At 37.2% G+C, this 27,862-nt stretch overlaps 1 protein-coding gene across 1 annotated transcript; it reads left to right on the forward strand.

Annotated features, from left to right (window-relative positions):
* Positions 1 to 27,417, forward strand: LOC117316262 (solute carrier organic anion transporter family member 4A1-like). The gene is made up of 12 exons (XM_033870800.1): positions 1 to 213; positions 10,743 to 11,042; positions 12,188 to 12,302; positions 13,477 to 13,579; positions 14,616 to 14,737; positions 15,291 to 15,461; positions 17,696 to 17,785; positions 18,045 to 18,252; positions 21,447 to 21,603; positions 22,988 to 23,154; positions 24,449 to 24,513; positions 26,151 to 27,417. Exons 1-12 carry the CDS (start codon positions 46 to 48, stop codon positions 26,636 to 26,638), a joined length of 2,154 nt encoding a protein of 717 aa, XP_033726691.1. The 5' UTR covers positions 1 to 45; the 3' UTR covers positions 26,639 to 27,417.
* Positions 27,418 to 27,862: the final 445 nt, after the last annotated feature.

A 27,862-nucleotide genomic window follows, 5' to 3' on the forward strand; every position in this document is an offset into this window, starting at 1 on the left:
TTATGCTGTCTCCGGGTGTAGTAGTATTGCTACACACGAGCTAAGATGTGTGCTGTAGGTGTGGCAAACGGAGGGGAACGACGTATGGACCCCCCAGAGGAAACCATGACCGAGGGTGCTTGTGCATGGGCATGTTTTGCTCCACGTCTCTGTCAGCGGTTCCGAACTCCACGATGGTTGTTGTTCGGACTGTGCTGCGCTAGTTTCATACAGGTATGTTTTGAAACACGTCTTAGCCTCAGATTTGAATGACGTATTAGATATAGATCAGTACTTTTACCTATATAACCGCAGGCGTCTATGTCCAGGATTGTAATTAGGCGAATCTTTTGATATTTACAAATCGGTCGGCGCAGACGACAGTGATATCTTGTCAAAACCGGTAAAGTTAGCTTACGTAGAGACCTACACGTGTTTGACATGGGACTTACAATTGTCAGGATGTGATGCTCATCCCAGATTTGCCTAGCACGTTTTTGATTGTATGAATATATATTATCAATATAGAAATTATGAATGTTTCGGATAAAAGTCCTATATCTAAAGTTGACTAAACTCATTTGGTTTCAACAGCCCAATATTACACAAAAACAAACTGGATCGGTTTAAATTTGCCAAAGCTTCTTATACAAGTTTTTAAAAAACTTACAAGCCTACTGAACCATCACGAAATACATTAACTTTTATATACCGTTTATATACCGTTTATATTTGCTTTATGTCAACAGTTTTACCAGAGATAGATAATGTAAGTTAGAGATTTTAAATACCAATGAGTGCAGGTCATAAAAATAATAATAGATGGAAAAATATTTCATCAACCATTGCATGATATTGTGAAGCAAGGTGAAATTGATTATCATACCAGCAAGATGTCTGTGAGGGGACAGCAAAAGAAAGTGTCTACAGTGTATTTGACACTTTAAATAAAATTAGCACGTCACTTCCATGATATTACCAACCACTCTGGCTCCCTGTTTATGAGATCGACACAATTCAATTTTGTACATGAATTTAGACATAGATTAGAGCTATGTGTAATGTAAAGCCGATTCCTTATTCATAATATTTTAAAATCCAATTGGTTTAGAAGAAATAAGAACAGCTTTAAATACTTATAGTAGATTTAAAAGTCCTAGCTATAGGATCAATGATATTCATGTGAAAAATATATTCCATTTTTTTTTAAATTTATGTCTGAGTCAATTGAATTAAAAAAGACCTTGATGTATAATTTTGTTTTTCGCTGCCGTAATCGTTATCAAGGAGATATTGATGATTGTTTCGGGTCCATTCATTCATTTGATGTAAGATATCTTAGTAATAATAATAACCTACCCGTTTAACATACAAAAAAACACATTTCTCAAGTGAAATTCAAGTCATTGGAATATAAATATTTAAGCATTGATGTCATTTTTTTTTAGTTTCATCGGGGTATGAAACAAATTTTGTTTGCAAACTGTATGAATTTGCGTAGCGGATTCTTACAGAAGTTTGCAAACAAAAAAATAATTGACATCAACGTTTATAATTAATTTTTGAAAATGATTTTCTAATTTAAAACATGTTTTCTGTAAATTTTACTGGTTTCAAATGGGATTCTTTTTCTCAAATCAATACGCAACGTCAGTTGTCGTTGTGTTACGTCACATTTTTCGCGCCATTCTCGGAATTTCTTTCATATAAGAATGAAAAGAATTTTTCGACCAATCGCATTTGAGTATTTACCATGAAAACAAAGAAAAATTAATTATATAGATATAATATAAATATATTTCGGGATAAAAGTTTGTCTAAATGGAGTCTAATGATAATTATATGTACTCTTTTAAGGCGTAAATTTTAAATATTCTAAAAACATTATTTTATAGAAATATGTTGGTCAATCTCATCTTTTTAGCCCACCATCATCAGATGGTGGGCTATTCAAATCGCCCTGCGTCCGTGGTCCGTCGTCCGTCCGTCCCTCCGTCCGTCCGTCCGTCCCTCCGTCCGTCCGTCCGTCCGTAAACAATTCTTGTTATCGCTATTTCTCAGAAAGTACTGAAGGGATCTTTCTCAAATTTCATATGTAGGTTCCCCTTGGTGCCTAGTTATGCATATTGCATTTTGCGACCTATCGGAAAACAACATGGCCGACAGGCAGCCATCTTGGATTTTGACATTTGAAGTTTGTTATCACTATTTCTGAGAAAGTGCAGAAGGGATCTTTCTCAAATTTCATATGTAGGTTCCCCTTGGTGCCTAGTTATGCATATCGCATTTTGAGACCTATCCGAAAACAACATGGCCGACAGGCAGCCATCTTGGATTTTGACAATTGAAGTTTGTTATCGCTATTTCTCAGAAAGTACTGAAGGGATCTTATTCAAATTTCATATGTTGGTTCCCCTTGGTGCCTAGTTATGCATATCGCATTTTGAGACCTATCGGAAAACAACATGGCCGACAGGCAGCCATCTTGGATTTTGACAATTGAAGTTTGTTATCGCTATTTCTCAGAAAGTACTGAAGGGATCTTTCTCAAATTTCATATGTTTGTTCCCCTTGGTGCTTAGTTATGCATATCGCATTTTGAGACCTATCGGAAAACAACATGGCCGACAGGCAGCCATCTTGGATTTTGACAATTGAAGTTTGTTATCGCTATTTCTCAGAAAGTACAGAAGGGATCTTTCTCAAATTTCATATGTTGGTTCCCCTTGGTGCCTAGTTATGCATATTGCATTTTGAGACCTATCGGAAAACAACATGGCTGACAGGCAGCCATCATGGATTTTGACAATTGAAGTTTGTTATCGCTATTTCTCAGAAAGTACAGAAGGGATCTTATTCAAATTTCATATGTAGGTTTCCCTTGGTGCCTAGTTATGCATATCACATTTTGAGACCTATCGGAAAACAACATGGCCGACAGGCAGCCATCTTGGATTTTGACAATTGAAGTTTGTTATCGCTATTTCTCAGAAAGTGCTGAAGGGATCTTTCTCAAATTTCATATGTTTGTTCCCCTTGGTGCTTAGTTATGCATATAGCATTTTGAGACCTATCGGAAAACAACATGGCCGACAGGCAACCATCTTGAATTTTGACAATTGAAGTTTGTTATCGCTATTGCTCAGAAAGTACTGAAGGGATCTTTCTCAAATTCCATATGTAGGTTCCCCTTGGTGCCTAGTTATGCATATTGCATTTTTAGACCAATCGAAAAACAACATGGCCGACAGGCAGCCATCTTGGATTTTGACAATTGAAGTTTGTTATCGCTATTTCTCCGAAAGCACTGAAGGGATCTTTCTCAAATTTCATATGTATGTTCCCCTTGGTGCCTTGTTATGCATATCACATTTTGAGACCAATAGCAAAACAACATGGCCGACAGGCAGCCATCTTGGATTTTGACAATTGAAGTTTGTTATTGCTTTTTCTCAGAAAGTACTGAAGGGATCTTTCTCAAATTTCATATAAAGGTTCCCCTTGGTGCCTAGTTATGCATATTGCATTTTGAGACCAATCGATAAACAACATGGCCAACAGGCAGCCATCTTGGATTTTGACAATTGAAGTTTGTTATCTCTATTTCTCAGAAAGTACTTAAGGGATCTTTCTCAAACTTTTTTGTAAGTTCCCCTTGGTCTGTTGTTCTGCATATTGCATCTTGGGACCAATAGGAAAACAACATGGCCGCCTGGCAGTCATCTTGGATTTTGACAATTGAAGTTTGTTATCGCTATTTATCAGAAATTGCTGAAGGGATCTTTCTGAAATTTCATTATTAGGTTCCCCTCTGTGCCTAGTTATGCATATTGGATTTTGAGACCAGTCAGAAAACAACCTGGCTGACAGGCAGCCATCTTGGATTTTGACAATTGAAGTTTGTTATCGCTATTTTACAGAAGGTACTGAAGGGATCTTTCTCAAATTTCATATGTAGGTTCCCCTTGGTCCCTGATGTTGCATTTTGGGACCAATCCGAAAACAACATGGCCGACAGACAGCCATTATCGCTAAATCTTAAATTTTATATATAGGTTCCCCTTGTTTGATAAGTACTAGAGGGCTGTTTCTGAATTTACACAGATTAGTAAGACTTAGAGGAAGGGAAAAGTAGAGAAAAGATCAATCTGACATGGAACCTATAAAGATCATTCAATGGTGGGCGCCAAGATCCCTCTGGGATCTCTTTTTATTGTATATACTGAGAATTAGGAAGTTTAAATTGGGAGTTTCTATTTGATTGTGTTATAACTCTATTGAATTCAGTAAATAGTAATTGCACAGATTTTCTTTGGCATGAAGCCAGATCTTGAGTACAATTTATCAGCAAAGATTTTTGTTTATTATACATATGTATACATTGGAAAGTAGAGGAGACAAATGCATTTATTATTTTTCTAATTTCTGTTACCTGGCTATTTATAGATTTTGAGACTTACCATCATTCTGGGATAAACCATCATTCTGGGATATATATATATATAGAGGTTACACAACGAGTGGTTGTTTGATATGGAATTTATTTCACACGAGTAAGTTATTTTTTAAAAGTTACAAAAGACACGAGCTTTAGCGAATGTTTTTTGAAACTTTTAAATAATAACTTACGAGTGTGAAATAAATTCCATATCCAACAATTTCGAGTCGTGTGACCTGTTTCTACCACAATAATATCGGCTTGAATCAAAGGGAAACGTGGCCAAATATAATTTCGCATATGCAAATAAAGTGTACCGGTGACGTCCGGGACCCGGTGATGTGACGTCATTAGATTATTGATGACGTCAATAACAATTGCAGCTTGAGTCAAAGTTCACCGTGTAAGCCAATCAAAATGCGTACAGAGTTTATACCACGTGTGGTATATAACAGATTGTTAATCAACAGGTGTGATGATTAACTGATGGTCTGAGAGTTGAATAACACACCGTATTGTGGTAGAAATACATTCATATATAATAATTTTAGTCACAATTAATAAATCTACATTTATGTTTAAAACAGAGAGGTAATGAAGTTTGCCAAATCCTGTCTATCTCATCATCAATGGCTTTCTAATACATGTACCATATATCTGTAGGCAAAAATGCCCCGCCCCTTCTTCATTTGCAGAATTGTAATTCTTACAGCTTGTGGGGTGATAGTTAGCTTCTGTCCCTGATATTTTGGATGCAACCCACATGTCAGTCTGAGTTTTGATTCCAATGATTCATTGTGTAACTTCAATTTATATAAAAGAGCAGTGTCTTACACAGAGAGGTCTAATGATGTGATTAAAACAAAAGTAATGAAATATTTCATCTCCTATAGGCGATAATGATAATTTTTACACAATGAATCACTAAAATACTCTGATATATGAAAACAAACATTTTTGATACATTGTAAACCAATCCTAAAAAATATTAACAGAACACCCATGTACTTTGATCGCTGATTAATTACTTACTGCTAATCATATAAATATACTGAATGATGGATTTTTAGTGGGTTTGTTTCAAATTATGAAGGTCTTGAAAAGTTTCATCCCTGTTCGTCTTACTTAAAATTGACAAAGTCCTTGAACCAGGGTACCTGATGCAGCTACTAAAGTAGTTGTTATCATCCAGAGATAATATTATATGGCTGTAAACACTGTTTGATAAAGTGAGACACTCTTGAACATATACTTATGATATTTGTCCCTTTAGTGCACGTCACAGTAATTATATGACGTCGCATGGTTGTCTCTGTAGAGATAAAATATTTGTTCGAGTTAAAATTTACCTATCGTTTTCACTTCACTTATACAATTGTATTCAATTGTATATCATCACCATTCCTTTTTTCTCACTGGTTTGGGAAGGGGCCTTTTTGTCCCATTTTGGGAAGAAAATTGGTGAATTGGGAAAGATTTTTGCAGGAGTAAACTGCAAATTTTTAGGAATTTGGCTTAAAAATAAAATAACTCCAATTGGGAATGGGGCCCATTAACAGCCCCAAAAAGCCCCCAGAAAAAGCCCTGGTCACCCACAATTGGTAAGAGATGTTCATGTACACAATTGAATGTTTCAAGAAACTTATATAGCCCATAGGTAGGTTTCCACAGTATTGTAAAACTGAATTTGTAGATTGGTATATATATATATTCCCTAACATTGAGAAATTGTACTATCTATCAGCCGTTGACTCATAGATGGTACAATGCACGAATTTTACTTTATAAACCACCTGAAGAAATTCTGCATTGTTGGCCCGGAGTGGAATCGTATAACAATTAAATCAGCTGTATAATGTAGTGTTATATATTCATGATTTTACATAAATATATTACCGAGGATATTAATTTTTTTTATTTATATTAGTAAAGGGGTTGGGAGATATGACTGTATTTAAATTAGCAGATTGTCATAAAGATTGATGTTAGTGATCTTTGCTTTGTTGGAAAAAAATTCGTAAGCTTTAATTTTCCATGCAAATTTTCTCAGTGTCTAGATTTTATGTCTTTCACTTTGTCTTTTGAACTTAAAACCTTTGAGATTATTCTGTGGATAATTATACACTACAATTGTTAACAATTACTGTTTTAAAAAAAATAGTGTTATTATAGTGTCAGTTGGTTTATTGCTAAGACAAATTTCTCTTGTCAGACGCTTTTTTTTAGAAAGTGTATTATGATGTACAAATTTTAATGTACATAGTTGACGAAGCAGGTGTCATCCATATATTGGTATATATGTACTGCTTTATAAATACAAATGTCATGATATCTGTACATGTGGTGTCCAAGGTGGAACAGAATGTGGTAGCACATAATGTATTAAAGCTTGATGAGTTAGGGAAATCATTTAGCAATGATAAATGATTTTATGAAGTGTAGCTTTGGTTTCATTTATTCTTGTTTTAGCCTCCTACCAACAGCTTTGGTCATGCATTTATGGACAAAATTAGTTATGAAATACTGGTATATGTTACTGAAATATGTTGAAGTTTGTATAACTAAAATATGAAGAATGTTTGAATTAAGAATGATGTAAGTCATAATTTAATTATCAGACAGTTTTGTACACTGGATTACATTCAATACAGATCTGGGGTTTCCTCACTAGTTGGGGAAAGGGCCCTTTTGTCTCTTTTTTGGAAGAAAATTGGTGAATTGGGAAAGATTTTTTCAGGAGTTAAATGCAAATTTTGATAATTTGGCTTAAATATGAAATAATTTCAATTGGGAATGGGGCCCATTATATACATGTATATATGATTAACGGCCCTTAAAAGGCATTAAGCCCCCAGAAACAGCCCTGCAGATAAAATTGGTTAATATTACCAGAATTTACTGGCAATCATTTGTACGTGTATATGTATATATATATATATATCTATAAATGCCATCCCTAGTGTAGAACAGTTGTTTTTTTTTAGATTAAGATACCAAATCTAAAACATTTTGGAAAATCACAATCGCCAAGTTTATACGATATTAGAACAGAGCTTGCTGACATGGCATTGAAGTAATGATTTATACCTGAATTATTGTGTACACAGATTTTTATTGCTAGGTTTGGTTTGCTCTGACATCATGTTGTGTACATGTACACACAGCTTTTTACAGTGAGGTTTTATGTAATACCTGGAAACACCCAGGATTGTTCTATGTTGTAAATCATTAAACCGACCCTGATTCATGTGAATGAACCACTCTCTGTCCTGAACACTTTAGTTAATTCATTATTTATCGTCTAAAAGATTTACTCTTGTTTTCATAGCATGATTTGATTGAAAAGTCCAGCCTTTATGGCCCTGCCTTCAGGAAACCTTACTCGTGCCCATTAGATTAATTAACAATTTCTGAGCAAACACCTGTAAGACTTGTACATTTCATTCCCTCAGTTTGTCGTCAGATGACTTTATGATTTTTTTCCCCTTTTAATAGTTTACTTTGTATGTACCTGGCAATACTTTGTTTGCTCAGTTTATCAATCGTCAGATTATCTAATGAAATTTTCTTTCTTTAGTTTTCTATGTCTGAATAGCTTTCATCACATGTGTGTTTTGGGGCAGCAGAATTGCTGTGAAATTAAGTTAATTACAAAGCCAGTACTAAAAATCCATATTCTATATACATGTACTGTATATACATTGGGGCAAAGAAGTAATTCTAACAGTGTAGACGAGCAATCTCAAATTGTCAAGGCAATCCGCTCCTTTATCAAGACACAGATAATACAAATACAATCATGTAATATCTTATTTTGCAAGGATCCAGTGTTACCCAGATTATTACCGTTGATATTACATCTTTGACCCATATATATATAAATGTATATAAATATAGAAATGGCCGTTAGGCCTGAAAACGTTAGCGAAACACAACAGTTGTCGTGTTGAATTTATATTTTTAAACTATAGAAATGTATATATATATGTACATGTATATAAAGTGAGAGTGTGGTTTGGAGAGATAATGTAATACTTTGTGTAGTTATGAGAGCTGATTGATAAATTGTGAGTCTCATATTGAAGGACTCACACAACTAAATCAGCCAATCAGCTGGTGTTTCACGTGAACCAAGTCCCTGAGGAAAATGTGTTTCTTAGGTTTGTAGCTGTTTTCCTGAGTAATTAATATATGAAATGGGTAGTTTCTATATACGAGAATAAAGTGTATAGGATCTTGAGGTTTGGAAAATAAAAATATACACTCCTACTGAAAATAGAATGGCGTAGGATTCGAGGTGTAAAAAGGCGGGAATTCCCCAGGTAGGGGTTCCCCAGTGTACTGTCAATGTCAGGGTTACTGTCTTTCGAGTACCTGTGTGCTCTAATATGCCATTAAACCTATATAATTACAACATTTATCCGATAGAAAAAACTTCAAACTTTAATTTGATATAAATTTCACATCATTTTAACTTCAAACAAGTGAATAAAGGGATGGGGTCACTAGTAATAACATATAGTAAATTATTTAGTTGTGTGAGTCCTTGAAGGGTTTGAATTTTCCTGGACATACCAGGGTGATATTTTATTATTTTCAACATAATCCCCTTCAGTATCTATACACTTTTGCAAGCAGTGTTTAATAAGGGCCTCAATATGCCACTTTTATAGAACTCCTTTTCTTGGCTGTTTTGAAAATCATCCACTGCATGTTAGGGTTAGGGTATACGTAAGTGTGTCTGAAATAGCTGTTTTTGGTTTCGGAAATAGATGAAAGTCTGATGGAGCGAGATCAGGTCAATAAGGCAGATGCTCAATCAATTTAAATCCACAATCGTGAATGGCAGCGATGGCAATGACAAACTCTTTTACCCAAACCCTAACCCTAACTGATTTTGTCCATTTTGCAAAAGCCGCTTGTCTTGTTTACTTTAGAGTGCTACCTCGTTGATACCAGTCCTTGGGTACACGGCCCTATATATAGTCAGAGAATAGTAGGACTTAAAAAGAACATCCTTGAGTACTTCCTTCACTACAAGGCTCACAAACTTATCAATCAACCCTTGTATCCTGTAATAAGCCAGGAATCAAACGCTTAAACTTTGACCCAAAATTGAGGATGGCTTATATGTGATTATGATTAAAGGGCAATGGAGAAACTTTTCACAGAGCTGTAATAGATTTGGATGGACTTATTACCAGACTTGAGCATATATTATTGTGGAATAAATGTAGTATATTGAACCAGAATTTATCCAATCTTTGATGCAATAATGTACATGTAGCCTGCAGGGGCCTAGCTTACACGGTACAAACAAATTTATATATATACCTGGTACAATGGTACATGTGTTGTATGAACATTTTTGTACATGTATGGACAAACCAACCAGTTTATCAAAGTTTTTCATGAAATTATTCAGCCATAAATCTAGTGAAAGATCTGGATATATTATGTGAAGTCCTATGACTATATTACAGTTTGTCTGAAAGGTATTACAGAGATCACTACATTTGCCGTTATTTCATTAATAAATAACTAAAGCAATCCAGATCCAATGGATCAAATGATCGAGAAGCAAATTAACAAAACTTCTATATTTCTAAAAGTTTCATTCTTATTGTAAAGAGAACTAATCTTTATAGCTCAGCTGGTCTAAAAGACTGTTGAGCTTAATTATGCAATAATATAACTCATCACCAGTCATTCCTCTTCTGTCAACTGTCAACTTTTCCTTTAAATTGCTATTAGTCATGAATGACTAAATGGATTTTGACCAAATTTGACAAACATCATCCTTGAGAGAAGGGGAACAAATTCTGCATAAATGGCGACCAAGATCTCCCTGGGGCTGGAGGGGCGGGGCCCAATAGGGAAAATAAAGATGATTTCTATAAATGGGTACTAGTGTTTTCTGATGATCACTGAAATATCCAGGTAAGCGATGTAGGCCCCCTGGACCTCTTGTTTTAAAAGTATCTGTGGTGTTTATCCATAACTCTCCCAAATTTAGTAAAGGGATCGACCAATATTATTTTTACTTTTTTTGTACATGCCCATGTATGCATCAGTTTGCTTTAGATATCTCTCGACAGATCCACACCGTAACGTCACACCATCAAGTTATACATTTAATTATAAGATTTTGGTGATCACTCATTTCAGATTCGTTCGTTCGTTCGTTCGTTCGTTCGTTCGTTCGTTCGTTCGTTCGTTCGTTCGTTCGTTCGTTCGATCGTTCATTCATTCATTCATTCATTCAGTCATTCATTCATTCATTAATTCATTCAGATTCATTCATTCATTCATTCATTCATTCCAGATGATGGCTATTAGTGGATTTGTGAACGTCATTATATCCTCCATTGAGAGACGTTATGACCTGACCAGTGCAGAGTCCGGACTAGTGGCCAGTTCTTACGACATCTCCTCCGCAATTCTGCTTCTCCCTGTCAGCTATTTTGGGGGTCTAGGCTCAAAGCCACGTTATATCAGTGTTGGGTTTTTACTTTTCGGACTTTCATGTATCCTGTTTGCTTTTCCTCATTTCCTGTCTGGGTTGTACAACTCAGGAGTAGATGATGGCGGACTGTGTATACATGGTGGCTCTGCCACATCCCCCGTGTGATGAAGACGAAATCTCTTCACTATCAAACTACAAGGTTAGTAATCTCTGAGGTGCCATGTAGTCAGTGTGTGTAACAGTTGTTATCTATAATATGTTTGTTAAGATGGTATCATTTATCTTTCGTAAGTTGACTTGCACAAGGTTTGTAACAATATCTTATTTTGACCTTGACCTCTATAATAGGATATTATGTATATTAACCTTCACTTTCTCTTACAATGCATGTAACTTTGACCTGTTTAGCAGATACATGTTGACGTATTTGGCCTCTGTTCCAATACATAATACTTTAGCAGATGAATGTTGCTCTAAGCCTTAGTTACAATACATAATACATTGACATTTTAAAGTAATAAATGTCATGTTGTTGACCTTCACCTGTCTATCACAATACGTGTAATCTTTACCTCACATGAAATATTATGTTGAGTGGTTTCACCTTTCGTACACGTTTCTTTCACTATTTCAGCTGATGTATATTGAAATTGACTTTATTATAGTGCATAAAACATTGATCTTTTTAATACATGTATGTTTAGAAGTTTAATTTGACCTCTGTTACAGTATATGTGACCTTGACCTCATATAACACATCGATGTTGATTTGTTGACCTTGACCTGTTACAAAAATACAACCTTGACCTCTTATATTACATGTGTGTTGATTTGTTGACCTTGACTTCTGTTACAGAAATGCAACCTTATCCTCTTATAGTACATGCGTGTTGATTTGGTTGATCTTGACCTCTGTTACAGTAATGTAAACTTGACCTTTTAGTACATGTATGTTGAGTTTTCGACCTTGACCTATGCTGCAGTATATGTGATCTTGACCTCTAATAGTACATGTCTGTTGAGTTTTTGACCTTGACCTCTGTTACAGTAATGCAACTTTGACCTATTATAGTACATGCATGTTGAGTTTTTGACCTAGACTGTGTTGCGGTATATGTGATTTTGACGTCTTATAGTACATGTATGTTGAATTTTCGACCTTGACCTCTGTTTCAGTATATGTGACCTTGACCTCTGATAGAACATGTATGTTGAGTTTTTGACCTTTACATCTGTTGCAGCATATTTGTCCTTGACCTCTAATAGTACATGTATGTTGAGTTTTTGACCTTGACCTGTTGCAGTACATGTTCTATGCGTCTATGATCCTAATGGGAGCTGGAACTTCTCCCCTGTACACGCTGGCGACGGCTTTCATTGAGGAGAGTGTTCCTGTGCGGTCTTCCTCATTCTATCTAGGTACAACACTTTATTCTCTTATTGTATAGCCAAGAGTCTTAACAGGAGGCATGTTAAAAGTTTATGCATGCTGGGTTAAGTAACACGGCCATAAAATGATAAATATTGTCTGTGTGTAAATATCATGTACAGTGTATCTCAGAGTAACAAACTGTTGTATACAGTGTTGTTTGGGAAGCTAATAAACTATAACACAATATTGAGGTACAATGTCAATCAATACTTACTCTGTGCAAGGAGAAAGTTCTTTCTGTTAGTAGTGCTTTTATATATAATTACAGAATGTATATAATTGGGTTCAAAGTTTAGAAATTAAGTGAAATATATAATTAGGTTCAAAGTTTAAAAATTAAATGAATTATATAATCAGGTTCATTTGGGGTACTCATCTGTATTATTTCACAATACATCAGAGTTTTGGCCTGGTTTTATTCGGAATGAGGGATAGATTTGTTTTCCTCATTAAACTTCCCCCAAAAAATTGATTATAAATGTATTTAGAGATTCAGACCTCTTCTAGCTACCCTGCTGACATCTGGTTTCCAGCCAAATGTGCTAGCCAGTCTGAGTCCAAGGGGTAGTCAGGGTACCTGAATTCAGTCTTATTTACTTGTAACATGCTATTCCTTCTCTGGATTAGGTTTGCAATATTGAAGCACAGTAATCTGATGCAAATAATATGCACAGCTGTGTCTTTATCTTGCATTAATTGCTATATGTTTTGCAGTATTGTGGTAATCTGGTGTCGCTTAGTTCACACAGCCACAATATAATCTGCTACTATTTGTAGTAATCTGTGTGACTTGTTTACACAGCTACAATTATTCTCTGCCTAAACCGAGAGGGGGAATGGTATCATCAGTGTAAAGTTGAGTCTACCCCAAAGATGCCAACAACACTTTAGCTTAGGTTTTTCTGTTGTTTTTTTTTATGAGCCGGTTATCGATATGTAAAAAATGTTTTTTATATTATGTAAGTTTTTGTTTTGTGCAAGATGCAAGTTGTTTCTGGATGTTATTATGAATATGTTGATGGAAATGGATTGTTTGTATTTTATCAAATGTTTTTAAATATATATAATCTTCTATTATTTGTTCTATTTAAATCAGGTTCAAAGTTTAAAAATTAAATGAAGTAGAAATAAACATGATATCTAACTGCTATTTGTTTGTAGGTATATATTACGGTGCCAGCATCCTTGGTCCAGCTCTCGGGTTTCTATTGGGCGGACTATTACTGGATGTTTACGTGGATTTCAATGTTGTTGACTTGGACAGGTATATCATTTGTAACGTTAGAAATTCTCTGAAATTGATAATACAACATAAAGCTATGTTATAGTAATATTGTTTTAAGGTACTTAATTAATTCCTTTTCAGTCATCCCGTTTCCATATATCCTGATTTCTGGGAAAAAACTGTTATGAGCTTGTTTCCATATCCTGCGTAAAAGCCAATGCTTTCTGGGAAAAGACTGCTATTAGCTCTTATTATATACCTCTCTTAAGCTAACGATATATTGGAGATATATTGAGAACCAAAGGGATAGTGAGCTTGTGCCATATTTCAATGCTGGTCATCCGATAATGCATGAACTTTTCCATTTAAACGACTCCTCATAGCCAGACTCCGGCCCATCGTAATGATGTTTTTAAGGTCACAGGTCAGATTAATAAATCTTTGAATGAACTATACAACCAAGAACCTGGCTTTGAGTCAGGATATTATGTCAGTAACATGCTGGGACAAAGGATGTAAGTGAAGTTTGTTCAAATGAATGACCTTGATCTACTTTAAAAATCACAGGGAACAGATTTATTAAAGCATCAAAATTACTCTGAATGCATAACAGACACAGTTATATTTGGCCAATAGCATGCTTACTTTTTTGTGAGTGATCGGCAGTGAAGTTGTTCGTGAAAGAAGAAATATTAATGTAGGATCACACAAATGACCTTAATCATCATCTAAGTCAAATTAAGTCTCCCACAAATTTTTTTTCTTCATAAGCTGTTGAAAAGTTGAGCAATACAGACCCATTGAACCTCCTATAACAAGACACTGGTACTTTTGTTTAGAATGTTTAAATATGAACTTTGTTTATTTTACAACAAATATAAAATAATTTAAATCAACTTAATATATTAATCTTTTAGTTTGATGAAAAAGCGTGAGTGGTCTTACTGTGGGAGGAAACCAGAGTACATGGGGAAAACCCATGTGGTTGGGCAGATGACCCTATAACTTTTCACGTTTGATTTGGGAATTGAGACATTTAACGCAAATGTAATTGTTATGCAATTATGTATTCCAGTTTGACAATCGATTCAACAAGTTCCCGCTTTGTAGGAGCCTGGTGGGTCGGTTTTGTAGTGTGTGGAATGCTCGCTGTTGTCATTGCTTTCCCTCTAGCAGGCTTTCCGCCTGTACTACCAAGTAAGTCTCCAGACAATAATCTACCCAGCTGTGAAAACGGGTACCAATAAAGTAGGAAGTAAACTGGTGATAGACTGGTGTCTTTTTAACAATGATAATGCTGAACTCTTTTTTCTTAAAAATAAGAAAATAGATAGATCAATCTTCAGCCAAAATTTTGCTATGATGAAATTGTATCAAGTTTTGGACTATATTAATGCAAACAATTTGTATATTTTAACACAATACCAAAATAAATTTTATTGATTTTACAAAAATTTTGAAAATCTTGTATGAACTTATATTAATCACTCTTTTGATGGGTGGATGCATGTGAGTGATTTTACTGGCAAAGGAAACCAGAGTACCCAGAAAAAGCCCACATGGTCGGGCAGATGATCCCAATACATATTCATTTGGCACACAACAATACTCAGAGAATACTGTAGAGAAAGGATACAGAATCTGCAATTAGCAATATCCTAAGCGAACATGCAAATGCAAATTTACATTACAATATGTACATTTAAAGAAGGTTTGATAATCATATACATGTATTTAATTTCTTATTCAGATTCGGCACAATATATGGAGGAACGCACTAAGGAAGTGTATAAAAACAAGGATGTATCGCCTGAAGATGAAGCTCCTCGTAAAATCAGTCTCATTAACATTTGGAAATCATCAAAGCTGCTTATTACCAATCCAACATATGTGTTCCTCAGCCTAGCTACAGCAACAGATGGTACGTCCATATACCCCTAGTTATCAGTGTACCTCAGTCTAGCTACAGTGACAGATGGTACGTCCATATACCCCTAGTTATCAGTGTACCTCAGTCTAGCTACAGTGACAGATGGTACGTCCATATACCCCTAGTTATCAGTGTACCTCAGTCTAGCTACAGTGACAGATGATACGTCCATATACCCCTAGTTATCAGTGTACCTCAGTCTAGCTACAGTGACAGGTGGTACGTCCATATACCCCTAGTTATCAGTGTACCTCAGTCTAGCTACAGTGACAGATGGTACGTCCATATACCCCTAGTTATCAGTGTACCTCAGTCTAGCTACAGGGACAGATGGTACGTCCATATACCCCTAGTTATCAGTGTACCTCAGTCTAACTACAGCAACAGATGGTACGTCCATATACCCCTAGTTATCAGTGTTCCTCAGTCTAACTACAGCAACAGAGGGTACGTCCATATACCCCTAGTTATCAGTGTACCTCAGTCTAACTACTGTAACAGATGGTACGTCCATATACCCCTAGTTATCAGTGTACCTCAGTCTAGCTACAGTGACGGATGGTACGTCCATATACCCCTAGTTATCAGTGTACCTCAGTCTAACTACTGTAACAGATGGTATGTCCATATACCCCTAGTTATCGGTGTACCTCAGTCTAGCTACAGTGACAGATGGTACGTCCATATACCCCTAGTTATCAGTGTACCTCAGTCTAGCTACAGTGACGGATGGTACGTCCATATACCCCTAGTTATCAGTGTACCTCAGTCTAGCTACAGTGACAGATGGTACGTCCATATACCCCTAGTTATCAGTGTACCTCAGTCTAGCTACAGCGACAGATGGTACGTCCATATATCCCTAGTTATCAGTGTACCTCAGTCTAACTACAGTGACAGATGGTACGTCTATATACCCCTAGTTATCAGTGTACCTCAGTCTAGCTACAGGGACAGATGGTACGTCCATATACCCCTAGTTATCAGTGTACCTCAGTCTAACTACAGTGACAGATGGTACGTCCATATACCCCTAGTTATCAGTGTACCTCAGTCTAGCTACAGATGGTACGTCCATATACCCCTAGTTATCGGTGTACCTCAGTCTAGCTACAGTGACAGATGGTACGTCCATATACCCCTAGTTATCAGTGTACCTCAGTCTAGCTACAGATGGTACGTCCATATACCCCTAGTTATCAGTGTACCTCAGTCTAACTACAGTGACAGATGGTACGTCCATATACCCCTAGTTATCAGTGTACCTCAGTCTAGCTACAGTGACAGATGGTACGTCCATATACCCCTAGTTATCAGTGTACCTCAGTCTAGCTACAGTGACAGATGGTACGTCCATATACCCCTAGTTATCAGTGTACCTCAGTCTAGCTACAGTGACAGATGGTACGTCCATGTACCCCTAGTTATCAGTGTACCTCAGTCTAACTACAGTGACAGATGGTACGTCCATATACCCCTAGTTATCAGTGTACCTCAGTCTAGCTACAGTGACAGATGGTACGTCCATATACCCCTAGTTATCAGTGTACCTCAGTCTAGCTACAGTGACAGATGGTACGTCCATATACCCCTAGTTATCAGTGTACCTCAGTCTAACTACAGTGACAGATGGTACGTCCATATACCCCTAGTTATCAGTGTACCTCAGTCTAGCTACAGTGACAGATGGTACGTCCATATACCCCTAGTTATCAGTGTACCTCAGTCTGACTACAGTGACAGATGGTACGTCCATATACCCCTAGTTATCAGTGTACCTCAGTCTAGCTACAGTGACAGATGGTACGTCCATATACCCCTAGTTATCAGTGTACCTCAGTCTAGCTACAGTGACAGATGGTACGTCCATATACCCCTAGTTATCAGTGTACCTCAGTCTAGCTACAGTGACAGATGGTACGTCCATATACCCCTAGTTATCAATGTTCCTCAGTCTTCATACAGCGACAGATGGTAAATTTTTCTCTACAAAGACAATCACATGACGTCTTATATTTTTTGTGACATCATGATTTATTGATGACATGCATGGATTAGGGTAATATTTACACAAGTGTGTTATTATGTTGATGACATAGCCATAATGGTAGGCCATTTATGCAATAAAAGGTCTATGTAAATTACACTAATTATGGATGTTAACAGTATTTAGGTACAGTACAATGTATTTCATAAGCTGACAAAGTTTACATTTCATTCTCAAGGACTTCTGTTGGTTGGCATTTCCACATTCATCCCCAAGTTTATAGAGATACAGTTTGGCCTGCCGTCCTCCACTGCTGCGCTCTACGTTGGTAAGTCCATTGTTTACTTTTGATGTTTTCATGTTTTCTGAAACAATGATTAAAATCAGCATTTGGTTGTCTGGAGCTTCTCTCAAAATAAAAATATTTGCTTTGTAAACTTTTGGGAAGGGTACATGTCATTCAATCTTGCAGATAAAATTGTAAAGACCTAAATGGATTTGTAGGTTTTGTAACCATTTACAGTGAGTGGTGCAGGCAGGTGTGATTTTGTGTGTTAAAATGTTAACAAGCTATAATTGTTTTGTAGGTTTTGTAGCTGTACCTGGTGGTGCGGGCGGTACCCTCCTTGGTGGGTACATCATCAAGAGGTTTGATATGCATGTCAAGAGGATTATCCAGGTAACCATAGCAGCTGTTGCTGGAAGCCTAGTCTTTGGACTCGTACTTATCGTAAACTGTCCCAGCATTCCCTTTGCTGGAGTCAACATCCTTTATGGCAGCACGGACATCAAGAGGTACAAATGCACAAGTCTTTTAGAAAATGTCTGATCTACATTGTATATATCCTTTACTTAGTTTGAGAAAAACAAAATTTGAAGTCCATTCTGTATCTTTAATTTTGTATTGTAATTGTTATTAGTGTATTTTATCATAGAATAATATTTTTCACATTTTCTGATTGACTAAAATTGTGTCATGTGATTCCTGATAAAAAGTCATATTGACCAGCCTTGCAAAAAAGGCTGGTTATAACTGGGAGTTTCTAAAAATAGCTTATGAATAGCTTCCCCTTGGTATTGTTCAACAGTGTCAAATATCTTGCATGCAATTGAAACATGACACATATTCACTTTGATTGTTAGACTATTAAATTGTCTAAAAATAAGTTGTGTACTGATCATGAGTGCATTTTAATGCATTAGTTTACTTTGCTTGTGTGGTGTTTAAAAGATATACAATGTACTGATTCAGAAATATTTTCAAATGCTTCACAAATCAGTCTCTCTCTATCATTACATATATACAAGTGTTACTTGCATTTATTGTATGATTATTAAAAATCAAAACAATTATCTTATAATAAAACTATTAAAGCCTTTTGATTTTGGTTAATACAATTAAGTACATGGTTTTATTGGCCTGGAAAAGATATCAATCTCGGACTTAATCCTCTGTCGATATTTTTTCAGGTCAATAAAACCATGTAACAACCTTATCAAAAGACTATCATTGTGTAACAAAAATGATATGGCTCTATAAGAAATGTGTGGTTTGATGCTACATGTATTTATAATTTGTATTATTTCATAAATGGATGTACTCTATTATATTACATATTTTTTTGGGATTCAACAAAAAGTTGCCATATTTATTTTGAAGTATTTAAAGGAGCATTCCTTCATTTGAATAATGTTTAGGTCATCAATGGAAAATATGTATTTTCCCCATGTAGTAAAAGATATAATCTTTACATTAATAAGGTAGTTTTTCTCTCAATATAAACCAAAGTACTTCAAGTATTAAATCCTAAAAATTCTGAATTTGCCCCAAAATATCAATAATTACCGCAAAGGCAGACAGTATATTTGTGTACGAGTTGTCATGTTTCTGTACATTTTGGCGTTATTTTCATTACTAGTAGGCACAAACAGTCATATAATCTTTGTTCGGATGTAGATTTCATCAATAGAAATTTTGCATGTTTCAGCTGTCTCTTGCAACAGTAAGATAAAATTGGTTTACAATAAGTCGGCCAAAACTTTAATGCTAAACTTTTACACAAGAAAAGAGGGCTATTTGAGGATGAATATGATTTATCCTGAAACAATCTCTCCACTGACCTACAGCTATCTTGAGCTAATATTACAGGGCTGGTCGGGTGGCACAGCTTTAACACGAGCTAATATTACAGGGCTGGTCGGGTGGCACAGCTGTAACACGAGCTAATATTACAGGGCTGGTCGGGTGGCACAGCTGTAACACGAGCTAATATTACAGGGTTGGTCGGGTGGCACAGCTGTAACACGAGCTAATATTACAGGGCTGGTCGAGTGGCACAGCTGTAACACGAGCTAATATTACAGGGCTGGTCGAGTGGCACAGCTGTGACACGAGCTAATATTACAGGGCTGGTCGGGTGGCACAGCTGTGACACGAGCTAATATTACAGGGCTGGTCGGGTGGCACAGCTGTAACACGAGCTAATATAACAGGGCTGGTCGGGTGGCACAGCTGTAACACGAGCTAATATTACAGGGCTGGTCGGGTGGCACAGCTGTAACACGAGCTAATATTACAGGGCTGGTCGGGTGGCACAGCTGTAACACGAGCTAATATTACAGGGCTGGTCGGGTGGCACAGCTGTAACACGAGCTAATATTACAGGGCTGGTCGGGTGGCACAGCTGTAACACGAGCTAATATTACAGGGCTGGTCGGGTGGCACAGCTGTAACACGAGCTAATATTACAGGGCTGGTCGGGTGGCACAGCTGTAACACGAGCTAATATTACAGGGCTGGTCGGGTGGCACAGCTGTAACACGAGCTAATATTACAGGGCTGGTCGGGTGGCACAGCTGTAACACGAGCTAATATTACAGGGCTGGTCGGGTGGCACAGCTGTAACACGAGCTAATATTACAGGGCTGGTCGAGTGGCACAGCTGTGACACGAGCTAATATTACAGGGCTGGTCGGGTGGCACAGCTGTAACACGAGCTAATATTACAGGGCTGGTCGGGTGGCACAGCTGTGACACGAGCTAATATTACAGGGCTGGTCGGGTGGCACAGCTGTAACACGAGCTAATACTACAGGGCTGGTCGGGTGGCACAGCTGTGACACGAGCTAATACTACAGGGCTGGTCGGGTGGCACAGCTGTGACACGAGCTAATATTACAGGGCTGGTCGGGTGGCACAGCTGTAACACGAGCTAATATTACAGGGCTGGTCGGGTGGTACAGCTGTAACACGAGCTAATATTACAGGGCTGGTCGGGTGGCACAGCTGTAACACGAGCTAATATTACAGGGCTGGTCGGGTGGCACAGCTGTAACACGAGCTAATATTACAGGGCTGGTCGGGTGGCACAGCTGTAACACGAGCTAATATTACAGGGCTGGTCGGGTGGCACAGCTGTAACACGAGCTAATATTACAGGGCTGGTCGGGTGGCACAGCTGTAACACGAGCTTATACTACAGGGCTGGTCGGGTGGCACAGCTGTGACACGAGCTAATACTACAGGGCTGGTCGGGTGGCACAGCTGTAACACGAGCTAATACTACAGGGCTGGTCGGGTGGCACAGCTGTGACACGAGCTAATACTACAGGGTTGGTCGGGTGGCACAGCTGTAACACGAGCTAATATTACAGGGCTGGTCGGGTGGCACAGCTGGAACACACTTGCTTTTTACCTAAGCGTCCGGATTTGATTCCCCAATCGGACATGAAAAAGTATGGGGTCACCTGCCCGACCACATGGGTTTTTCCCGGGTACCGGTTCCTCCCACAGTGTAAGACCCCTCACATGCTTCCACTCGGTCCAATAAGTGTGATTAAAATAAGTTGATATAACTTGTTTCGCAATTATTGTGAAATAGATAAAGTTTGATACATGTTTATTACAGGGTAAGTATGGTACTAGAAAATGTTATCCTCAGTTCGGTTTAGTAAGTTTCATTCATTTTATGTGACATTTCAATCTTCAGCACATCGTTCCTGGGAAATTTTGTGACAGACAGCTGTCACTCAAATTGTGGGTGTAGCCAGGAAGAGTTCAGTCCTATATGTGGGCGGGATGGATTGACCTACTACTCCCCCTGCTATGCTGGCTGTCAGACTGTGGTCAAGGATGTTGATAACATGGTCAGTATATATTAGATCAACGTTTTCACGATAAAATCAAAGGTCATCCACAATTTGGTCAGTATTGTTTTGTGTTTTTTTCAAATTCACTTCTCCACCAAATATTTTAAGTAAATAGGATATATTTTTGTAGCATCAAAAACTTTATCATACCATGTAGGGAAAGTTTGTTTTACGTCTATTTCCAAGAATCAATTGAAATTACAAAATCATTAGGACTATATAGCCAATATGAACACCCTTGTAATTAAGTTCAATTAAAAAGAAAGAACAAAAAAACAAAAAAAAAAGATATAGAATCACAAAAATGTAAAAGATTTGATATTTTGATAGTTAAAATCACATAACAGTTTGTATTGCTATCAATCGACAACAAGCTAGACTTACACAGGGAAATACAATTAGAGACACACATCAGGACTAGCTCATGTAAACATGCTTGTAATTTATTTACAAAATCAAGAAATTGCAGAAAATAAGATATACTGAGATACCTTGTATTTGTGCAATTTTCTATGATATAGCTGGTATGTGTTCAGTCATCCATGATATTCCTGGTATGTGTTCAGTCATCCATGATATTCCTGGTATGTGTTAGTCATCCATGATATTCCTGGTATGTGTTCAGTCATCCATGACATTGCTGGTATGTGTTCAGTCATCCATGATATTCCTGGTATGTGTTCAGTCATCCATGATATTCCTGGTATGTGTTCAGTCATCCATGATATTCCTGGTATGTGTTCAATCATCCATGATATAGCTGGTATGTGTGCAATCATACAGGGGATACCAGTACCTTGTATTTGTGCAGTCATCCATGATATTGCTGGTATGTGTTCAATCATCCATGATATTCCTGAAATTTGTGCAATCATCCATGATATACCTGGTATTTGTGCAATCATCCATGATATACCTGGTATTTGCTCAATCATCCATGATATTCCTGAAATTTGTGCAATCATCCATGATATACCTGGTATGTGTTCAATCATCCATGATATGCCTAGTATTTGTGCAATCATCCATGATATACCTGGTATTTGCTCAATCATCCATGATATTCCTGAAATTTGTGCAATCATCCATGATATACCTGGTATGTGTTCAATCATCCAATGATAAGCCTGGTATTTGTGCAATCATCCATGATATACCTGGTATTTGCTCAATCATCCATGATATTCCAGAAATTTGTGCAATCATCCATGATATACCTGGTATTTGTGCAATCATCCATGATATACCTGGTATTTGTGCAATCATCCTCAAGTCTTTAACATGATATACACCAGATATTTGTAAATAACGTCCATATATTTGTACATCACTTTGTCTGTTTTGGTCAGTCCATCTTATCTTAGTTTTGTGTACATTTCAGCAATACTACAACTGTACGTGCATAGGAAATGGTCCGACGGATTACCAGGCAGTGCTCAACAAATGTGAACCAGAATGTCCCTACCTCCCCCTATTTATGGTGATATTTTTAGGCGTTGTGCTGTTGACGTTTTTCAGCTCAATGCCTTTCCTTACTGCGAGCCTGAGGTAATGTTTTAGATTTTTTTTTTTTAAATTAAGATATTTTTTCAGAATGTTAATTCCTGATAAATGTTCATTATTGATAACTGTATACGTAATGTAAGACAGCTGTACAGGTCAAGGTCATAATTGGTCAGTCTGTGAGCATCGGACTGATGTATCTGTAAGGAAGGTTGGAGCATCTTCGCTAGCCAAGGCTTCTGATTACGTTACACTACACGAACCCTTGGCGGATATAGTCGTGTTCAAAACCGTCGCGCCCTGGAATCCCAGGGCATCCAATCAAATCGCGTTTTACACTCGGGCTTGGTTTCGCAGTAAACAAAAATTGCGGCACCCAGTACAGAGCTACAATGTCGACTATGTCATGGCATTTTACCTATACAGAGACATACAATCTTAAGGGGAACATTCGCAGTGTTTGATAAATCTATTTAAGTCATTGATCACATATCTCATCGAAATGACACAAGCCTCCATGTGTGTTTGTTAACCTCACAGATGAAGTAAATCGGTAACGCTCGTTTTGATTGGTCGAAAATTTCATGCGTAAAGAGTGGTAATTTTGAATCTCCGCTAGAGGGCCAGAACTGACGCCTATATCCGCCAAGGGTTCGTGTAGTGTAACGTAATCAGAAGCCTTGGCTAGCGAAGATGAGGTTGGAGGTGCCGTTTGATCAGTACTGGGGATGGGGTAGGGATGCGTTTTGTGTTTCTCTATTGCTGTCCATCCTTTGCTGTTGTGGTTATGTCCTTGGACAAGACAATTGATCCCTTTGATCTAGATGGTGTGCTGCAGGCATTATAATTTCATGTTGTTCAGTGAGGTAGCCACAAGCTATTACAAACAAGTCTTGATGAATTCAATTATCATTCAATTGTTGTTATTTATAGAAAAATCGTTATCAGAGTTCTAGTAGCTTCCTCAAACAGATTTTGATCAAACTAATATAATGGCTGGATAGCGTGTATACTTGGCCGTAAGGCTATTTGTATCACCTGCAATATGGCTTCTTATCTATTGAAAATATTCAAACGGTTCAATTCCATTTACCTATCATGAAGAAAATTCTTGTGTTCACAAACTTTTCAAAATTTCACTATTTACTCAGTAATAGTGATAGGATGCTAATGGTTCTTTTTGGATAAAACATAATTGCTGTGTACATTGTGAATTTAGAAAGGAAAACCATTTCCCCCAAATTTTGACAAGTTTTGAATTTTGCGTAAATTTTGCATTTAACACAATTTCTGTTGAAGTGGGAGCAGAGAAATACATATACCTATTTACTTTTTACAGGTGTGTTCCTCCTAACGAACGGTCCTTCGCACTTGGTATCCAACTCTGTGTCACTAAATGTCTGGGTAAATATTATTTTGTATTTATGTTCAGCAGTTTCTGCTTAAAGAAAATGAATTACTGTTTAGAAAATGAATTACAATTTTAGAAAATGAATTCAGTTTTCAAGGTCATAGTTGGCCATAAACCAAAATGAAGTGAATCGTTTTGGCCAAGATTTGTGCTGTTTGTACTTGCTAGGGAGAAGGGTTGAAGAAAATGAATTACTGTTTAGAAAATGAATTACCATTTTAGAAAATGAATTCCCATTTTAGAAAATGAATTAAGTTTTCAAGGTCATAGTTGGCCATTAACCAAAATCGTTTTGGCCGAGATCTGTGCTGTTTGTACTTGCTAGGGAGAAGGGCCAATATATTTGTTCAAATAAATAATATCACTAGTAAAATCCTTACCAGTTTTCCATCAAAAGCACATCAGGTCACCCTTTAACCTTCATGGACCTATTGCTTATCTGACCTTCCTCCGACATCATAGGTTGCATTCAAATTTTACAATCTGTCAACCTCCATGAGTCTGTTGCTAAATTGACCACCCTTCAAATCCCAATGTGCCTCATGCTTATTTGATCACCCTAACCCCAAATGTGCCTCTTGCCAATTTAATCACCGTTCAACCCCCAATAGGTCCCTTGCTAGTTTGATCACTTTTCAACCCCCAATGGGCCTCTTGCTTATTTGATCACCCTAACCCCAAATGTGCTTCTTGCCAATGTGATCACCCTTCAACACCAAATGGGCCTCTTATTAATTTGATCACCTTTCTATGCCCAATTTCCTCTTAATGATTAAATAATCCTTCACCCCTAATTGGCCTCTTGCTTATTTGATCACCCTTCACTTCCAATCGGCCTCTTACTAGTTTGATCACCCTTCAACCCCAGTTGACCTCTTGTTAATTTGATCACCCTTCAACCCCAGTTGACCTCTTGTTAATTTGATCACCCTTCAACCCCCCCAGTGGGCCCTTGATTATTTGATCACCCTTTACCCCAATGGGACTCTTACTTAGTTGATCATCCTTCAACCCCAATTGGGCCTCTTGCTAATTTAATCATCCTTCAACTCCAATTGGTTCCTTGCTAATTTGATCACCCTTCAAACCCTATTGGGCCTCTTATTAATTTGATCACCCTTCAAACCCTATTGGGCCTCTTACTAATTTGATCACCCTTCAACCCCCAATTGGCCTCTTGCTTATTTTATCACCCTTCATCCCCAGTGGGTGTCTTACTAGTCTGATCACTCTTCAACCTCCAATGAGCTTCTTAATTGATCACTTTTTGATTTCCATTTCCTTACAATAATCTATCAGTTCTTCAACCCAATGGGCCTCTTTCTAATATGTCATCCTTCGACCCCCATTGGGCCTCTTGCTAATTTCATCACCCTTCAACCCCCAATTGGCATCTTGTTAATTTGTCACCCTTCACCCCAATGAGCGTCTTGCTAATTTGATCACCCTTCAACCCCCAATGGGTCTTTTAATTGATCACCTTTTGATTTCCATTTTCCTTTTAATAATCTATCAGTTCTTCACCTTCAGTGTGCCGATTGCTAATTTAACCATGTTAATTTTCAACCCCTACCATGTCCTACCCCTATGAATCTCTTGTTGATTGGTACTGTATGTTTTTTCACCACAGGGTTCATTCCCGGACCTATCCTGTTTGGTTGGCTAATTGACTTAGCTTGTTTAATCTGGAACACGAAATGTGGCGAGGAAGGTTCCTGCTTCTTCTACGATAATCAGAAAATGAGTAACAATATTTTGGCCATAGTCCTTGTTGTCAAAGCGGTAACAACTATACTGACCGTCATTGCCTACGTGTGTTATATTAAAGGAGATAAAAGTGAAACAGTAGAACAGCAAGTTAATGGCAAGTCTGATGGTGAATTCTCCTCACAAGAAACTGAAATGTCTGAAATTTCCAAGGATCTTGTGCCAAATTATCACATAGACACTAAGATAGGTGCTAAAAATGAAGGATATATGCATGAACCAATGGAAATTGATACAGGTGATGTAAATTTAACAAAAATAGAACAAGACACTTTAAATCCGGTGTTTGTCAACCCGTCAAATTCAGAACCTGTTACAACAAATACAGAATCACACACAACTGAACTTTGATGAAGTCCTACACAAGTCAGAGGCAGTTTTCTTATCTTTTTTTTTTCCTCCAATTTTTACTTATTTTTCACATTTTTTTTTTTTCTGGTAATAATTTATTTTCTCATTATGAAACAGCCAGATTAATTATTTGTAACTTTGCTACTACTCTCAGTACACTTCGTAATTGAAATCATATTGAGATACAGAAATTTGGTCTCTTGATCAAGTTTCTGCTACCTTACTAAGACTTGTTCCTTAAGGATACATGCTACTTTATCAAGACTTCTCCTTAAGGATACATGCTACCTTGTCAAAACTTACCTCCGTAGGGTACATGCTACCTTCTTAAGACTTTGTCTCCTAAAAATGGATGCTACCTTCTTAAGACTTTGTCTCCTAAGAATGCATGCTACTTTGTTAAGACTTTGTCTCCTAAAAATGCATGCTACCTTGTTAAGACTTTGTCTCCTAAGAATGCATGCTACCTTCTTAAGACTTTGTCTCCTAAAAATGGATGCTACCTTGTTAAGACTTTGTCTCCTAAAAATGCATGCTACCTTGTGAAGACTTTGTCTCCTAAAAATGCATGCTTCCTTATTGAGATTTTGTCTCCCAAAAATGCATACTATCTTGTTAAGAATTTGTCTCCTAAAAAAAGGGGGCAGCGGTTAAGGTTAGGTTAAGGTTAAAGTGTGCCGACACTTTATCACTAGCCCTCCACCTCTTGGTTGCGAGTTCGAAACCTACGTGGGGCAGTTGCCAGGTACTGACCGTAGGCCAGTGGTTTTTCTCTGGATACTCCAGCTTTCCTCCACCTCCAAAACCTGGCACATCCTTAAATGACCCTGGCTGTTAAAAGGACGTTAAACAAAAACAAAACAAACAAAAAAGTCTCCTAAAAATGCTTGCTACCTTATTGAGACTTTGTCTCCTAAAGTCTACCTTACCAAGACCTACCTCCTTAAGGGTGCATGCTATACTTTATCAATTAATACTTGCCAGGTATTTCATTAAAGACATGCTACATCATCAAGATTTTCATGTCTCCATAACAAGACAAATCTCAGGCGTAACTTTAAGGTAGCTCCAAACATTCCAGTTTTAGAAGATTATTGGTTAAATATTATATATTTGATTCAGAGTATGCAAACATTTGCTGGTGTAGTACTTATTAATAATGATTTAGTATAGAATCTCCCTTTTGAAATCCTAATTAAAATACTCATATATATATATACATGT

The sequence above is a fragment of the Pecten maximus genome, chromosome 18 (genome assembly GCF_902652985.1).
Source record: "Pecten maximus chromosome 18, xPecMax1.1, whole genome shotgun sequence".
Classification (NCBI taxonomy): domain Eukaryota; kingdom Metazoa; phylum Mollusca; class Bivalvia; order Pectinida; family Pectinidae; genus Pecten; species Pecten maximus.

Coding starts and splice junctions, on each gene's coding strand:
- LOC117316262 (XM_033870800.1), top strand. CDS start 46: ATGTGTGCTGTAGGTGTGGCAAACGGAGGGGAACGACGTATGGACCCC. Junction 214..10,742: donor GCTGCGCTAGTTTCATACAG/GTATGTTTTGAA, acceptor CATTCATTCCAG/ATGATGGCTATTAGTGGATT. Junction 11,043..12,187: donor GTGGCTCTGCCACATCCCCC/GTGTGATGAAGA, acceptor GACCTGTTGCAG/TACATGTTCTATGCGTCTAT.